Below are 17,874 nucleotides of genomic sequence, written 5' to 3'. Positions count from 1 at the left end.
CTATCGATAGCACTATCGATACGCTCAAGCAGAGCTTAAGGCGCAGAACTCGGCTCAGCAGCAATGCCAATTGGAATTTTGCGGTGCTAATTGGAAGTGCAACGCAATTCGATTTGATGCATCACTCATGTGTGGCTACAACAACAAAGAAACGAATAAAACGCCAACAACTTGAATATATCGTTTGTATTTATATATAATCACTCATTTATTTTCTAAATTTTCCACTTTAGCTCAATTTGCTTAACTCTCTTTCTTATTCTCTTCCACGCTTCGGCTGTCATTTTACTTGGTAATCGTTCGTTTATCAATTACGTTTATATTTGTTTTCACTTGGATAGGGTGTAAAAAGTTTGAAATGTTCTTAATAGGATCAAGACATATTTATTTACCAGCTAATGCGTTACTTATTTTCTGCTTCATTTTCTCGTTTTGTTTGTTTGTCTGTTTGCATTTATGTTTTCTTTGTTTCATCTTTCTATTTATATTTTTGTTTATATTATTCTTTAATCCTTAGGTATTTGTTGCAAATTAACATTAACTTTATTGAACTTCTTGCTTACAACTATTTTTGTTGTTATCTCTTTTGTGTGTGTAGATGTGTGTTGGTGTATGTGTCTGCGTGTGTGTGTTGTGTATTTTTACAAACAGTACAATTAGAAATCAAAGTTCCAGCTATGTTTAAATATTGTTTACATCTCCAACTATTTGTTTATGTTTATTTCTGTTTTTTTTTGTTTTTTGTTTTTTTTTTTCTGTTCGGGAAACTTTTGTTGTCAGTTAATGTTAATGTTGCTTTTACGGTTACACGCTATAGTTATACAATTAAATGTTTATATATATGTACAGTACATTAATGTATACATATCTATTTATTCATATATTTATATATATAAATATATTTATATATATATATTTATATCATTTACAAAAGAACTTAACGAGCTGTCATCGTTCATTTATTTGTTATTACATACAAAAGATTAACAAATTAATATTAAAAACTACATTAAAAAAAAAAAAAAAAGAAAAACAAAATTATACAATAGTTTTGTTATACACATATATATGTAAATATATGTTTGCATATATATTTTTTCGTATGTATTTACGGCACTGCTCGTAAGCTAATTTACGTTACGGATTGTGAATGCGGCTAGATCATTTGTTTATGTATTAGTTTATATAATTTTCGTTTTGTTATGGATAGATCCGTTTGTCTAGGACAGGAACTCCATTAGCCAATATAGGTTTTTGAAACATAAAATACAGTTAAATTGCCTTTAGCATTCCTTTGACCAGAATTTTCACATGACAGAAGTGTTTTCAATATTAGCAATATTTTCTCATTTTACTTGAAGTTTTTCATAGTTTTGTTTTCAACAATACAAACAGAATACAAATTTAACAATAAAATTGACGGGGGACAATTATATATACAAATAATATAAATAGCAATAATTGATTTATGACATGGATAAACACAAAGTATTTGTCAAATTTGAAATAAAATATTAATAGAAAACAGAAAAATACAATTATACAAAATGACATAGTTAAACAATTTTGAAAAGTAAGGCTTTCATCCTTTTTTTTGTTTTGTTTGTTTTGTTTTTGGTTGCTTTGCTTTTTTTTTTTTTTTACTTATTTAAGCATAATTATTTATAGTGTTCGTGTGTGTTCGTGTCTTTGTGTGTGTGTGTGTTTGTGTCTGCCTGTTTGTGTGTCTGTTTATCGATCTTTTTAGTTGTTGTTTTGTGTTTATCCTATTTTAGTTTTAGTTGTAGTTTTGTTTTTCATTTTAAAATAATAAATACATACATACATATACATTACATTACAATTACATCATATCCATAGTACAAAATATAAAATTTAACATCACATTGGTTGACATTCTTTTGTTGGTTGGTTGGTTGCTTCGCTTACATGCACTTACTTTCATCATCCTCCTCCTCCTCCTCCTCCTCCTCATCATCATCATCATCATCATTATCATCATCAATATTAACTTTACATTATGCTTAACATCGTGTGTTGATTTTGCTTTGATTTACATACATTGTATAGTTTGTTTTTGTTTTTACTTTGTGGGTTGGTTGGTTTCGTTTACTTTTGTCCTTTGTCCATTTCTACAATTGATAGCATTTGAAATTAATCTGCGTGTGTATGTGTGTGAGTGCTTGTGGATTTGCTTAAACTGTCGGTCGGTAGGTCATAACGATCGATTGCTCGATCCGAATTTCGTTTCTCTTAGCCTCTGCTCTTCGCACATCCATTTCCATTTCCGTTTCGATTTCCATTTGCATTATTTTACATTTTCTGTTAACAATTGATGTTCTCTCTCCTCTCTCTCTCTCTTTCTTTCTACAATGTTGGCCTCTGCTTTCTAACCTGCAAGTACATATAAAGTCGTTCATTACAATGCACAATAGTCACACTAGAAACTTATATACATATACATATATGCATATCATATACATACAAATGCCTGCTGAGAAGTCGTCTAGAATTCAGTTTGATTTATGGCGCACGCTCTACGCACTGCTCACTCAGAAGTTAAACGACTTAACGAGCTTTACAATACAAATACAATGCATTAAGCACAATACACATATCTATATCTATACATACATACACATATATATATACATATATATCAATCCATATATCTATACATAAGATACTGATTACACAGACCAAGCACATTTACATATCAATATGAATACATTAAATACTTATATACAAATGAAAAAGGGTAATTTACATATTCACATTTATTTATATCGCTAGCTAAAAAGTAAAATAAAAAAATAATATTGCATGGATGATGCATATGATAGCTACTTATCAGTAGCAATTTATATACATAAATAATTTTGCGTATTCGGCATTACCTAATGAGATTTTTACTAATCTCCGGGATGCTCAGGACAGGAGCGATTCACCTCAAACCAACGATCGATGCAGCTGCAGACGAGACGAATATATTAGTATATTGATTTATAGATTTAGCATGTGTGCTAAGCGGCCTCTATTTACCCTTTGTGGTATATGCATAGACATGGCAATCGAGCAATTGTATCACCTGGACTCAAGTCTTCAAGGCAAATGACGCACTCACCCTTGGCGTCCAGCAATGTGTCCTCTGTAAAAGCGAATGAAAATTTATGATAAACAATGCAAGCAATGCCGACATTCCGGCTGCATACCGTTATATGAGAGTCTTGGTTTTGTTAGGCACATGACTAAATGGCATTCAATATCGTCTGGCAACACGAACTTATTGCACACAGGGCATTTGATACCTGTGCGGAAGGAAAGAATTCAACATCGCTGACCAGGAAAGAGATATATATATATATATATAAGTACCATTGAAGGACCAAATGTGCGATGGAAGCGATGTTGCTGTATAAACGCGGCCAATGCCATTCGCTGATGTTGCCGATGCAGCCAATGCAATGCTCTCAACGATGTTTGCGCCAGTCATCGACATATCCTGCAGGACAATGGGCAAATGAGAATGGCAGACTGTGGAGAGAGTCGAGTGCAACTTACGCGTATTGAGTCACCAAACGCGCGTCGCTGTTGCATATAGCTTTGTGCGGCAGCCGCGGAACTGTTGTTGTTGCCGGCTGCCGCCTGGAAGCTATTGCTATTTGAATTAGCTGACACAGAGACTGAAACGGCGGGATGTGTGTTCGGGTACGTGCTGGATCCCTGCTGTAGTTGTTGCTGTTGCTGCTGCTGTTGTTGTTGCTGTTGCTGCTGTTGTTGCTGCTGCTGCTGCTGTTGTTGTTGCTGCTGTTGAATGTCGGGCACTGAGCTGAGGCTGCGTGCACGCTGTCGATCTATGGACGTGGAGTTCGGCTGATTGTGATGATGATGATAGACCTGGAGACCGGGCAATGTGCGCAGCAAATTGAAACCCTGACCGGCATCGCCGCTCCGGCCGCCAACCGCTGAGCTCTGCACCGTTGTCTCGGTGGCAGTGGCACCCGTTGAGCTGCTTGAGAATGTTCTGGAGCGGGGGCTCTGCTGGCCGCTGGTCGCTGGTGTGCTTGCCTTTTGACCCATAGAGTTTGAGTTTCTTTCTATCTCGCACGGCCTCTGCCTCTGCCCGCCCCCCGCTGCCGATGCGCCCCTCGATCACTGCCTGGTTGAGCTCGCACTCTTTGCCACTCGCGCGTATTATTGCACTTTTCGAATTCGCTCTCAATTGGAGTCTCTTGCTCTCGCGGTCGCTCTCGTTGTGATGCAGCTTAATTTATTTATTTTGATTTTTTTTTTCTTTTTTTTTTTTGCGAGCTGTCTTTGTTTGCTCCTTCGTATATTACGCGTGTGTGGGTGGGCGCGCGTGTGTGTGAAGGTGTTTGCCTGTGTTTGTGTATGTGAGTGTGTAGGAGAGTTTCTGCGTGCGTTCACATTTAAGGAAACAAAACAAATGACAGCAGCAGCAGACAACAATAGCAAACAAAGTTGATGTTATGGATCAGGGCTTTGGGGGCTGGTGGGTGATGGGTGCTGGGTGGTGGGAGGTGTTTGGTGGGTCAGCAGCGGCGGCAGTGACGGGCGGCGTTGATAAATGCGGTATATAGATAAGTGTTTAAGTGTGTTTATGTGCCTTCTGCTGCCTTCGCCTGTGAAATGTTGTTGTTGATGATGATGATGATGATGATGATGATGAATGTGTGTACTGAAAGGTGTATGCGTGTGCGTGCGACCGTGTGTGAGTGCGGGTGCGGGTGCCAAAAGTGCGGAGCGTTGGGAGGGCGTTAATCGCACGTCGGTCGTCGGTGTCAGTGTCGGTGTGATGGTTCTTAGTGTTGGTGTCCGCTGTCGGTGCGTAGTTGATTGCTGCTGTTCTTGCTGTTGTTGTGATACCGAAAACCAAAATAGTTGTGGACTCTAACTACGCTTAATCCGCTTGATTACCACTCGCAATTTAAATTACTGTTTCCGTTTTCTCTATATTATTTTTAACATCTCCGTTTTCGTTTTATGTGTACTCTTTGCTTTGCTTTTGACCACCACAATTTATTGGTCGACCACCACAGCGTATTATCGCAGTTCCCGGTGTTGAAAAATGCCAGTATACCAATCAAGCTGATAGCGATATATCAATTTACTATCGAATGTCAGCGATATCGTTGGTAATGTTGTTCGATGTTTAACAAAAAAATTTTACTTTACGTATTTTGTTTATGTTTCTGATCTTAGGAATTGTAAATAATACAAAAAATAAAATTTCTCTAGTTGCTCGTCATAGTTGGTAAAGACACTTAGTGCCGGGCCAACTTAAATCGATAGTAATGTATCGAAATTTCGTTGCGATATCAATAGATCTTGCCAACCAGCTAAGAAACATAAGTTTGTTAATAATGTGGTTGTGTTTGTAAAATTGCAGTTGTTGGCAAATTGTTTAATTATTCATGTGCTGCGGTCACTAAGCCTAACAGAGAAAGCGCACTAGAACAGAAACAACTTCGGCATGAGTTGGTTTGAAAAAGCCAAAACGGTTCTAATCGAAGCGCTTGACATACAGGATGATGACAACAAGGCAACAGATAACGCTGGCAGCAGCACAACAGCCAGCAGCAACAGTAGTAGTGCTGGATCGTCGATGGCCGCCGCCAAGGGTGCATCAGTAAACGCATTGAACACATCTGCAATAGATGGGGCCACATTCTACGACAATCCGCATGCCAACGAGATGGTTACCATTCCGCCCAGGGCAAGCGATGCCTCAGTGTCAGCACCAGCCAATCTCTATGCAAAGCGCCAGTCGGCCACGTCAGATTCGGTAGACCTGCTGTCTTCGCCATCACCGACGTCGCCAACTGGTGGCGGCGGTTTACGCAATTCCGAGTCATCACTGGAGCTTATAACAGCGCCAACAACTGCCAGTGAAGTAGAAATGAATATGTCGCCAGATACAGAACCTTCGCTGCCCGATAGCATAGTCATAATAGCCAGCAATGAGACATCCGACAATGCGGATGGCGACGTTGATGACGACGATGATGATGATGCCATTGATGAAGAAGATGATGGGCAAGTGATTAACTTGGATCAAGACGATCATTCGTTGCATTTGAATGGTGAGTATACCCTTGGCTCGAGCTAAGTTGCATTTCAATTCTCATTTGCACTTCTACAGACTCTACCAAAACGATGAAAGCCTTGGTATTCAGCGACACCCAGACGGCTGTCAATGTATCTGGCGCTGGAGCTGGTGCCGATTCGGACTCGACGCAAAGCTTTGAGGACATCCAGCTGCAGTTGAGCCACAAGAGCAAGTCGGCCGACAGTCCGGTCAGCACGGAGGCCTGCCAGCATGGCAGCAAGACGGAGTTGCCCGATCAGAGCTACTCGTCCACCTCATCGGACATTGAGATCATATCGAATCCGAATGGGGATTCCAGTACAAACAGCACGACGACACGCACCAGTCCGCAAAAGTTCAAGGAGCTGTGCGGCGGTGTTAAAGGCCATGGCCATGGCTTGCATGGCCAGAAGCAAGGCAAGGGTCACCATCGCGAGCCATCGGAGATCTCATTGCTGTCGGAGGACTCGCAGTCGGAGCTGGACAAGCTGGTGCATCGCATAAGCGAACTCAATCAGGTTATCGAGGCGCGCGAACAGCGTCTGCTACAATCGGAGCGCCAGAATGCGGAGCTCCTGGAGCGGAATCAACAGCTGTGCGCCCAAATGGAGGCGGCTAAGAATAGTGCCAACAGCAGCGAGGCCAACGAGGCGGTGCAACGTCTGTCGGCATTGGAAAAGAAGTTTCAGGCGAGCATTCGGGAACGGGATGCGTTGCGCATACAAATCAAGAGCCTAAAGGATGAGCTGCTGAACAAAATACCCAAGGATGAGCTGACCGAAAGCAACGAAATGATCATTGCACTGCAGTCCGAGGGCGAGAAACTATCCAAGGAGATTTTGCAGCAGTCGAACATCATCAAGAAGCTGCGTGCCAAGGAGAAGACCTCAGACACACTGCTGAAGAAGAATGGCGAGCAAATCTCACAGCTATCCAGCGAGCTGGAGCGCCTAAAGAAATCCCTGGCCGCCAAGGAGGAGATGGAGCGGTCGCAAATTGAAGCCGTTTGCCGCATGACCAACGAGAAACGGCGCGTGGATGAGGAGAATGCCGAGTATCGAAGCCGTATCGAGGATCTGCAGTCGAAGCTGGCGGCGCTCCAGGCGAGCTTCGATGGCGTCAAGGGTGATCTGCAGCAGCGCCAGCGCCACGAACAGAATCAAATGCAGGCCGAGAATCAAGAGTATATGCAGCAGCTGAACGAAATGCGCGAAAAGTTGCGAATCACCGAGCACAACATGGTCAAGCGGGAGCAGCAGATGCGCGAGGAGAAGCGCGATCTGTTGCGTCGTCTCGAGGCGGCCGAATCGCGTGCTGAGAGCAGCACCCAGGAGTTGAGCTTGTCGACGACGCCGCTCATCAGACAAATCGAATCGCTTCAGAAGACGCTCAATCAGCGCACTGTCGCCTGGAGCAAGGACGAGCAGCAGTTGCTCGAGAAGCTGGAGGATGCGCAGGCTCAGTTGCGTTCGCTGCAGCAGCAAGAGACGGTGCACCAAGAGAAGCAGGATCTGCTGCGCACCCGCTGCGATCTGCTCGAGGAAAAGCTGGCTAATGCTCTAATGCAATCAGAGAGTGCCAAGATTCAGCTACGTCAACAGGAGCTGGACGCCAGCATCAGAGAGAATGACTACAAGAGGTGAGGATGACCTATTCCATTTCTCTGTATATATATATTAAATATCTTGTTCTGCTCGTGTCCAGCCAACTGAGCTCGCTGCAGGAGCAGCTGAAGCAGCGCCAGGACAAGTTGGATTCCTTGGCCGAACAATGCCAGCAACTGGAAGCGGAGCTGCGCAAGCTGCACGCCTTCCAGCGCAGCAGCGAGCTAACCGTGGAGGCCGTCAAGGCCAGCAACGAGATGTCCGAGAATCGCTGCCAGAAGCCGCTGCACGTCTCTCCGCCGCTCAGCCTGGCGGATGAGAGCGGCTCCAATGAGGATGCGCTGGGCGGCATAATTGATTGGCAGGGCGTAAGTGAATCAGTCGTACGAAAATGATTCTATACATTCAATTGAATACATTCTCATATTGTCTAACCAGGACGATTTGGAGTGCGCATCGAACAGCGGGCGACAGCCGTCGGGCATGATTCAGGGCGTGCATTTGAGCTTCTTAGCTGGTAATACCACGACGCTGGAGCATCTGCAGGCGCTGCTCAAACAGCGCGATGGTGAACTAACGCACCTGCAGTGGGAACTATCGCGACTGCAGGCGGAACGCGGCGTGTTGGACAACGAAATATCTAAATTAACTATGGAAATGGAGACGGTTAGTGCAGTGACTACTCTAGCTTATCGTTGCCCTCATTCATCATTACTCATTCAATTCTTTACTCTCAATTCGATGCAGCTGAAGGAGAAAGTGCAATCTTATGAAGCCATGGAGAAGTGCTATGAGGATCTGCAGCATCGCTACGATGCTCTGCTGCAAATGTACGGCGAGAAGGTGGAACGCACTGAGGAGCTCGAACTGGACCTGGTCGAGCTGAAGCAGGCGTATAAAATCCAAATTGATGAGCTGCTCGCGGCGCCGCCTCCAAATCTTCAGCGACCAGCCAAGCCCACATGATTGCCGTCCCTGGCATGGTTGCGACGTGCCTAATAACCGGCAACCCAGTCGGATTTATATATCTGGATATATTTCTCTTTGTCGACCTTATGCAAATGCAAAATGCTTCGGGCATACTTAACGAAGCTGTTGTTTTCTTCATTCCTCTATTTTGCTTATGTATATGTGTATCAGCTGTGTCCCATTTCCAGCCAGCACTCCCGCTCCCTCCCTAGCCTCCAATTATTAATTATCTATGTATAATCGTCATATTAACATACAAGTAAATATAATTTGCGTGTTAAAATTTCTAGTTATATTATGCATATGGATCGATTGTGATAATTTTTATTTATACTTATGCGTACATAAATTAAAAATAATTCGTACATCATTATTTCTTTCGCTCTTTTACTTGAGTTCAAGATCTGATCTTTGGGCTGCATAAGAATTCTTTTCTAGGTGGAGACGTCTTTTATCACACAGTGCTTAACAAACTTATGGCTTACTCGTAATTAAAGCTTAAATAGTTATTTAGGTATCTCTGTTCACAAGGAATCAAGGTAACTAGGGATTGTAATACGTGAAAATACAAAATTTTACTATGTGGCATCATGAACCAGAATTAGCTAAGTTAACTTCACAGTTTATGGCGCTCTTAGAATGGCATTTGCAACTTGAGTTAGTGGAAATACAGGCTTAGCGGGCTCATCGCCAGCTCCGTCCATGTAGCCACAGCTGTTGCTCAGATCATCCGTGTTGAGGGAGAAGATCATTAGGCCGCCCACATTCATGGACTTGACATAGTTGGCTTTGCACGAAATGCTCGTCATGCTCTCATATGAGATCCACTCCTGCACACCGCTGATATAGGGCGAACAGGTATCGTTGTCGTATGTATAAAGTGGTTCGATGAATTGATGGGCGCACTCGCAGGTCTCGGAGAGCGTAGTGAAGCCCAGTTGTCCACACTCGCCAAAGCCCGAGGCAGGCGCACCTATCCGACGGTTCAAGGGATTCATGAGGCTGTAAACGGATGGGAATGAAGGCATTGTATTTTTATCCAAATCCCATGTTACTCACGTAAAGGAATGCCCATAGGTTGGCAAGCCGATGACCAAACGCTCTGGCTCCAAGCCATTTTTCAGCCACCAGTGCGCGGTATAGTTGATGTTAAAGGTGGCCATTATGGAGTGCTCCGTGGAGCGGGCATAGAGTGGGGCATTCAGTCCAGTAAATGGCGTATCCTCGCGATAGAAATGAAAGTCGTAGGACATTAGATTCACATAGTCCACGTAGTGGTTGATTTCGCCAATGTCGTAGCCAAAGAAGGCGATGCCCTCGGGTGCAGCGACGGCCAAGGTTAGCAGATTGTTAGTGCGCTTCTCGCGACGCCACTCAAGGCGAATCTCGTGCAGCAGCTGGGAGAAGTGCATGCGCTCATTGTCGTAGGCTCGCGGAAACTCCCAGTCCAAATCGATGCCATCCAAGCTGGGATATTTGTGGAGCACGGCACGAAGTGAGCGCAAGAATTGTTTGCGCCGATCATGATTCGCTACCATGTTGGCAAACTGGTGGCCACTGTCCGCACCGCCAATCCACAGCAGCAGCTTCACCTGCGGATGGGCGGCACGATAAATACGTGTCTCATTCTGCAGGACTTGCTCGAGGCGCGCTGACAGCTGCAACGTCGTGTTGAACAAATTGGCAATGCCAATGTTAATGTGCGTGCACAAATCTCCGGGCACATCCAGCAGGCTCAGATTGTCGGGTCCCGAAGCTGAGTAATAGCACACTAGGCGTTGGTTGCGCTGCACTTGCAGGCGATTCAGTACCTTGAAGTGCACTGTTAGTAAACAAACAAACGCAAGACACGTAAACAACAGTATGTAGCGTATCTGAAGGTCATGCTTTTGCAGTCTTGATGGCACAATATTTCCATTATCAGGTTGAATCTTGATATAATTCACCATTGCTATTGTTGCTGGCAAAATGTGATAATGAGCAAGCAACGTAGCGTTGTTATTTGCGTTGCTTCAAAAGTCAGTGTAATCAAAACAAAAATAGAAAATCAGAAACATCGATAGCATGCGAATTCCATCGATAGCCCAAGATTGGCGATAGGTGATATGTGGTTGCAACCCTGTTCGCATGTGCATATGCGTATTTGGGTAAAAAAAGTTTCTATCGTTTGTGCTGCAATTTTTACGTTCGCCGTGCTTTTCGTTTGATTTTTTTTGCAAACTTCAAAAACAAAAACATGCAATTGTTGAGCGTAAACATTAAATAGCTGCTGCGGCCGTACACTACTCTATAATAATATTGCCGTCTGTGAGTGTCAGTCTTAATGTTTGTATAATTTGCTCATTGTTTTTCCGTGTGTGAGACAAAGTGAGTGTGAGTGTGTGTGTTGGTGTTGCTGCTGTTGTTTTCGCCGTCATTGTTGTTGTTGTCGCCTCGCTTGCGGTGCAAAACAAAACACACCCAAATGACTGGCATCAGCCAAAAGACGAATCAAACACAGTCATGCTTACCATAGGGTGGTGCAAACCGGCAAAAGGCAGAAATGGCTGTAGGATTCTATATTAATAAATACATATATGTATATATATTTATATGATTGTGTGTGTACGTGCTTTCGTTTTTGGCATATTCACGCCCATTTGCATATGCACATCTGTGTATGTTTGTATCTGTGTGGCTCTGCTGAATGACTCACTAGATAAATGTTACTCTGCCCACATACCAAAAAAACAAAAACAAAAGAAAAAAAAAAAACTAATAAAATAATAAAGTTGCCGGTTCGACTTTGGCACCTTGCAATTTCTGTACTGATTGTTGTTGTTGTTGTGGCGTTGTTTGTGTACGCGCTTATCTGGCGCAGTTTACGGCCCGCCCTCTCTCCCTTCTAGCGCCCCCTCATCCATACCGGTTAGCCCGGGCCACAAGCACTGCAAGAACTTGGGCTCGCATTCTTTAGCTTGTTAAAAATGGTAACTAACCTGCTTTTTTAATTTTTGTCTCGTTATTGTTGCAGGTTGAGTAACACGGTTAGCTATATGAGAACCATGACAAAAGACTACGATTATCTGTTAAAGGTGCTTCTGGTTGGCGACAGCGATGTGGGTAAACACGAAATACTGTCCAATCTGGAGGATCCGTCAACCGAAAGCCCCTTCTGCAGTGGCAATGGTAAGTGGGCCGACAAACATGGTTATATTTATGGCTCTGGCATACAGCCAACTCATATATAGATTGCACCTCTCACATATTGCAAACGGTAGCATACAAAACGACAACCATATTGCTGGAAGGCAAACGGGTTAAGCTACAGATCTGGGATACATCCGGTCAGGGTCGTTTCTGTACCATAATACGCTCCTATTCGCGCGGCGCTCAGGGTATTATCTTAGTGTATGATATAACAAACAAATGGAGCTTCGATGGCATCGATCGCTGGCTCAAAGAGGTCGAGGAGGTGAGTGTTGAAATCTAAACGCCTTAACCAGTGAATTATATGTGAATATATTCTACAGCATGCGCCTGGCATACCCAAGGTGCTTGTGGGCAATCGCTTACATTTGGCCTACAAGCGCCAGGTGGCTGCCAAGACGGCGGAAACCTATGCCTCACGCAACAATATGTCCTGCTTTGAAATCTCGCCACTCTGCGACTTCAATATACGCGAATCGTTTTGCGAACTCGCCCGGATGGCGCTGCATCGCAATGGCATGGAGCACATCTGGCGCAGCAATAAGGGTACGGCAAATAAGCTATATTTGTAGCTGCATTATATTATGTTAATGCTTGTATTTGTTTAATTGCAGTATTGTCGCTGCAGGAGCTCTGCTGCCGGACAATTGTGCGTCGCACTAGTGTTTATGCCATCGATTCGTTGCACCTGCCGCCCTCCGTTAAATCGACACTGAAGTCGTATGCCATGACAACGTCACAGTGCTACAATTCGTTAACGCAAAACTCGAAAAGTCGGAATCGCTGCAAGACGCCAACCAGCCACAGTCGCAACAGCTGTGCGATCGCGTGATTGCCGGCTTGTAGGTGGTTTCTCGTCTCTTCTGCAACTGCCTACGCAACGGCTGCGCAATTGCGCCTAAATCTACAATCTACTTATATATATACTATCTAAGCTTCAACACATATACACACACACACACACACATTATACATACATACATATACACACACAACCCACATAACATGCGCGAGTATTTTCTTTAATACAAATATGTCATCAGCATTAATATTTATTATTATCGTATGAAAGAGAGCGAGAGAGCGATGTTTATATTTTTACATCCTATACATACTACTTATTATTATTAAATATATATATATATATATAAACATATGTGCATCTACTAAACGATATACATATGAACATATTAATATATATATATACATATTTTTTATTCTTTATAATGTTTACCATTATCACTAAAGTTAATAACGCATAACTGTAATGTTGTTAATATTATTATTATATTTGAATAACTCTAATGTCTAATACGCTGGATATAGTATACTGATACAAGGTATTCCTTCTTTAATTTTTTTTTTAATATACATATATATATATTTATACATATATATGATACTTTAATTTTTCATTTTTGTTAACAATCAATGAATATTTGTAGAATTTTTTTTTTTTTTTTTGTAATTAAAAGAAGGCGTTGGAACAAACGAATTGATAAGATGATAATGATGATGATAAGATGATGTTTATAATAATGATGATACTGATTACCAATATCACTATAATGATGATGATGATGATGATGATAAACATGAAAAACAACTACAACTAAAAACCACATGCGATATCTTTGTCTTTGTCTATGTAGCAATCCATCTCATTCTATTTCAGTGCAGTGAAAGTTCCGCTGATGTGATACGTAATATATATATATATATTGGAATATTTTGTATTATGATATATGGCATATATGTATGCTTTACGCTATTTGGTCACATATAGTTGAAAACTCGTAGACTTTTTGAGCCACATTCTATAGTTGGGCTGAGCTTAGAAAAGGTTCAGAAACGTTCAGCTGAAACAGGTTCAATCTGATAAGAATGATTGATTGATGATCCTTCATGAAATAAATCAAAACATATCTTCCGAGATTTTGATATAGATATAAAACTAATTGGTATAGACTAACTATATTTATATAATAGCACTGCCAGCTTCTAGCCTTGGCACATTTGAAAGACTTTGTAAAAAGTTTTGAAAAAATTTGGAATTATACAAACTTGATAGGTATACATATAATATATATGTACATATGTATATACATTTGGGTTTGAAAAGTGTCAAAGCTTTTTCTACTTCTATCTCTCCTTGTAGATATCTATTGATCGGAGCGGGTAGCTTTAGGGCTAAGGCCTCATAGATGAGCTTCACGTAAAGCTGACTTCTTCAGTTTAGTTTCTTTTTAAATGCCGTTTCTTAGCCATCCACACGGCTGCCAATTGATCTGTCAACCACATCAAATTGGCTTTTATTATAGATCTTCGTATAGCAAGTTCACACCTTTGCTGATTGATTAGTCCATTGAAAGCCCAATTTAACATTGTTTTCTCATTCACAAGTGTGTTTTCCCCCCAGTTTTTTTTTTTTTTTTTTTTTTTTTTTTTTTTTTTTTTTTTTTTTTACACTTTTTCTTTTTATTACGGCAAAAGACCTGAAAAAAAAATATCAGCCCGCGGTTTCATTTTTAATGGCTATTCAAAAATTCGCAAAAGCTTTTACACAATCACAAACGAAACCCGAGTTGGCCAATTCAAATCTGACAACTGATTTCCATTTGATACCAAAACCAGCCAAAAAAAAAAAAAAAAAAAAAAAATTATAAAAAAACGAGCATAAAAAAACTTGGTTTATGGGTGTTATACTTAGTTTTAACGTATCAGGGAGAGCTTAAAAAAAAAATAAAATAAAATATATACTACCATAGCTTAGAAATAAAAGCAAAATATTAATAAAAAAGCAATAAATGGCAGCCAAAAATTTACATATGTTGACTTGATTGCATTTGTTATTGTGTGGGTCTTGGTTTTTTTTTTTTCATTTCACTCTTTTAAGGTATTTTACACTAGAGTATTGTGTGATGCGCCCTCTTCGGGCAGAGCTAAAGAACAACTTTGCTATGCTAGAAGAATAATAGCAATTGAAAGCTAAATATGTACATACATACATATATAAATGAATATATAAATGCAGTTCAATACAGCTTTAAGAAGCCAAGAAGCTTTAAGTCAGATTTTGCCTCTAGATATTGCGAATTATTAATTTTTAGCGTATGAAATCGGCTTTAATATAGAAGAGACTTAAGAGCTTGAATTAAAATTGAAAGTTTTTACAACAAAAGTCTTGCTTCATAGTAAGCTGAAATTTTTCAGAGCATAAATTTAGCATTCCTTCTAAGAATTGCTTCAGAATTATTGAGCAAATTTAGTACAGCTTTCAATAAACTGCAAGCTATGAAGAACGCTTTAGAGGCTTTGCATAAAAAGACCAAACTTTTTTTTTTTATAATATCAGTCGATATGTATGAAATTGTAGATAGAAGCATAGATAAAGAGCTTTATGTTTTATCTCGTTCTTAAAAAATGTACTTGAAATGTATTCGAAACTACTCAATTTCATTAGTTTCAAAATAATCCCTGATTTAGCTCGAGTTAACAAAATTATATCTTAATGTAGTTTTAGGAAGTTTCGGCGATTTTGAGTTGGCGCAAATGCTTCTAAGTAAATACGGGTTGAAAGCCCTTTTCGAGGAGGAGGAGAGTTTTCAACCTAGCTCAGTTGAGAGCTACGTCTTTTTAAGCCTAAATACAGATTTAAGCGGCCTTTAAGTTTAGTGATATCTTATAGTTTTGGCATAGAACGGGATCTAATATGATAGATCGATAGATGGCCTATTCAGCATAGAAGAAGTTTACTGTTAATATACTAGAGCTTTAATGAGCTTTTAAGAACATAGGGCCTACTACATGGCACAGGGAAACCACTTGGCATCAGTTGAGAGCTATAGATCAGCTGTTTATCATATATTTAAGAGATCTTGCGTAATGCCAGATGGGTCTAGGGCTCGACCCAGACCCAGAGCACATCGAGCTGAGTGAACTGTAATGGGGCCATAGAAAGTGATGGATCTGAGGCAAATGCTGTCGAGGTCAGGCAATGACATGACCTACCTTTGATAATCGCACCGGTTTGCTTGCGCCTGATGCGATTTGGTTATTTGGCTTAAATGTTTGTGTGTGTGTGTTTTTTTTTTAATGCTGGTCAACGGGTTTTTTTTCGTCTCATTTGAATATTTTAGCCATTTAGTGCTCCATTTGCACCGCTCACAGTTCGGCTCGCCGCTGCCCTACCATTAAATCCGATTCGGGGGCCCGCGCCATCGATGACGAAAGCAAACAGCGGAATCTTCGCTGCCCGCCTCAGGCGAAAGCCGCAGCAACGGCTCATTGGGCAAGGCACCGGATAACGACAAATTCGACGCCAATGACGCTGACGCCAACGACACGACGATGTAGTAGCTGAAGAAGAAGAAGAGGAAGAAGAAGAAGACGTATCAGCATAATGATTGCGATCGGCGTATATAAGCGCGCGACTGCTGGAAGATGATCATCAGTTGCCTGCCTCTTCGGTTGCATTCTTCAGCTACGTGAAGTTCCACAGATTTCGTCCCAAGCAAGAAACTTCCAGCAATGAAGGTAAGCCGGCTTAGCTCCAGGCAGGATTGGGCGGTCATCCCTAATGCTCGCTCCTCTTTCGCAGATCTTTGTGTGTTTGTTTGCCGCACTTGTTGCCACCTGCTCCGCCGGCATCATTGGCGGTGGCGGCGGCGGCGGCGGTGGCGGTTACAGTTATGGCATCGGTAGCAGCGGCGGTGGCCATGGACACGCCGAGGTTCGCACGGTGAAGGTCATCCATGAAGGCAGCCATGGCGGTCATGGTGGCTTTGGGCACGGCGGACACGGCGGACACCATCAGGAGGTGAAGACCATCAAGGTGATCCACCAGGAAGCACCAGCTGTGCATCACGGCTTCTCCCATGGCGGCGGCTTCGGTGGTCACCAGGAGGTTAAGACTGTGAAGGTCATTCACCAGGATGGCGGCCTGGCTCTGGGCGGCGGCGGTTACGCTGGTGGCTTCTCCCATGGTCACCAGGAAGTTAAGACTGTTAAGGTTATCCACGAGGAGGCACCAGCACTTCACCACGGATTCTCCCACGGCGGCGGCTTCGGGGGTCACCAGGAAGTCAAGACTGTAAAGGTCATTCACCAGGATGGCGGCCTGGCTTTGGGCGGCGGCGGCTACGCTGGTGGCTTCAGCCATGGCGGCGGACATGGCCACCAGGAGGTGAAGACCGTTAAGGTCATCCACGAGGAGGCACCAGCTGTGCATCACGGCTTCTCGCATGGCGGCGGCTTCGGTGGTCACCAGGAAGTCAAGACTGTAAAGGTCATTCACCAGGATGGCGGCCTGGCTTTGGGCGGCGGCGGCTACGCTGGCGGCTTCAGCCATGGCGGCGGACATGGCCACCAGGAGGTGAAGACCGTTAAGGTCATCCACGAGGAGGCACCAGCTGTGCATCACGGCTTCTCGCATGGCGGCGGTTTCGGTGGCCACCAAGAGGTCAAGACTGTGAAGGTCATCCATCAGGGTAGCGGCTATGCTGGCGGCTACTCCCATGGCAGCGGTCACGACATCGGCCACGTCCACCAGGAGGTGAAGACCGTCAAGGTCATTCACGAAGAGGCCGCCCCAGCGCCCATTGCCGTCCACAACGAGTACCTGCCCCCAGCTGTCTCGGCTCCCCAGCCCGGCTACCTGCCTCCCGTTGGCGCCTGGAAATAATCTCCTCAACTGTGCCCAGTTGATCTGTGATTCGAACTGTGTCATAACTGTGACCTCCTTTGTTAAATAGTTTTAGTAACACCCCCCATTTTTTTCCATTAGCCTAAGAAACATTTTTTTTCTGTTGAAAAATATAAACACATTGAAATTTAGAAACAAATGCTTATGATATGTACTTACATCTTGAGTTGGGAGTTTACGAATAGCAAGTTTTGAGCTTACCAGGGGAAATATCTAACTATATTTAAAAATTTCCAAATCTTTTTCTATTTCCGTTTATTCCTATTGAAAATGGATTGGCTTATAATAAAACTGAAGTT

At 42.6% G+C, this 17,874-nt stretch overlaps 5 protein-coding genes across 10 annotated transcripts; 3 read left to right on the top strand and 2 right to left on the bottom strand.

Moving 5' to 3' along the window:
* Positions 1–171: 171 nt before the first annotated feature.
* On the bottom strand, positions 172–5,162 carry LOC108618539 (uncharacterized). 3 transcript variants are annotated; one of them, XM_089474555.1, is made up of 7 exons: positions 4,939–5,162; positions 3,562–4,414; positions 3,376–3,502; positions 3,213–3,308; positions 3,043–3,148; positions 2,898–2,970; positions 172–2,394 (listed from the first exon to the last, which is right to left on the bottom strand). In XM_089474555.1, the coding sequence occupies exons 2-6, from the start codon at positions 4,078–4,080 to the stop codon at positions 2,913–2,915; spliced, it is 906 nt and encodes a 301-aa protein (XP_089330681.1). In that variant the 5' UTR covers positions 4,081–4,414; positions 4,939–5,162; the 3' UTR covers positions 172–2,394; positions 2,898–2,912. The 3 variants fall into 3 exon arrangements, with proteins under 3 accessions (XP_089330681.1, XP_089330682.1, XP_017870087.1); XM_089474556.1 differs by having other exon boundaries at positions 3,562–4,380; XM_018014598.2 differs by having other exon boundaries at positions 3,562–5,162.
* A 125-nt stretch (positions 5,163–5,287) lies between these two features.
* Positions 5,288–9,055, top strand: Tmf (TATA element modulatory factor). The gene is made up of 5 exons (XM_018014570.2): positions 5,288–6,104; positions 6,164–7,748; positions 7,814–8,081; positions 8,152–8,379; positions 8,461–9,055. The coding sequence occupies exons 1-5, from the start codon at positions 5,495–5,497 to the stop codon at positions 8,677–8,679; spliced, it is 2,910 nt and encodes a 969-aa protein (XP_017870059.1). The 5' UTR covers positions 5,288–5,494; the 3' UTR covers positions 8,680–9,055.
* Positions 8,991–10,639, bottom strand: Cht11 (chitinase-3-like protein). Its single transcript, XM_018014591.2, has 2 exons — positions 9,742–10,639; positions 8,991–9,684 (listed from the first exon to the last, which is right to left on the bottom strand). The coding sequence occupies exons 1-2, from the start codon at positions 10,629–10,631 to the stop codon at positions 9,306–9,308; spliced, it is 1,269 nt and encodes a 422-aa protein (XP_017870080.1). The 5' UTR covers positions 10,632–10,639; the 3' UTR covers positions 8,991–9,305.
* Positions 10,640–10,695: 56 nt separating this feature from the next.
* On the top strand, positions 10,696–13,493 carry Rab40 (RAS oncogene family member Rab40). 4 transcript variants are annotated; one of them, XM_018014599.2, is made up of 5 exons: positions 10,696–10,829; positions 11,696–11,850; positions 11,943–12,136; positions 12,195–12,417; positions 12,486–13,493. In XM_018014599.2, exons 1-5 carry the CDS (start codon positions 10,810–10,812, stop codon positions 12,701–12,703), a joined length of 810 nt encoding a protein of 269 aa, XP_017870088.2. In that variant the 5' UTR covers positions 10,696–10,809; the 3' UTR covers positions 12,704–13,493. The 4 variants fall into 4 exon arrangements, with proteins under 4 accessions (XP_017870088.2, XP_089330684.1, XP_017870089.1 ...); XM_089474558.1 differs by having other exon boundaries at positions 11,913–12,136; XM_018014600.2 differs by having other exon boundaries at positions 10,812–10,989; positions 11,913–12,136.
* A 2,816-nt stretch (positions 13,494–16,309) lies between these two features.
* Positions 16,310–17,714, top strand: LOC108618092 (uncharacterized). The gene is made up of 2 exons (XM_089474554.1): positions 16,310–16,407; positions 16,472–17,714. Exons 1-2 carry the CDS (start codon positions 16,402–16,404, stop codon positions 17,552–17,554), a joined length of 1,089 nt encoding a protein of 362 aa, XP_089330680.1. The 5' UTR covers positions 16,310–16,401; the 3' UTR covers positions 17,555–17,714.
* The last annotated feature ends 160 nt before the right edge of the window (positions 17,715–17,874 follow it).

Source organism: Drosophila arizonae, chromosome X (genome assembly GCF_054131065.1).
Source record: "Drosophila arizonae isolate 15081-1271.41 chromosome X, UAZ_ARI_1.0, whole genome shotgun sequence".
NCBI lineage: Eukaryota > Metazoa > Arthropoda > Insecta > Diptera > Drosophilidae > Drosophila > Drosophila arizonae.
This window is presented reverse-complemented; position numbering and strand designations above follow the sequence as displayed.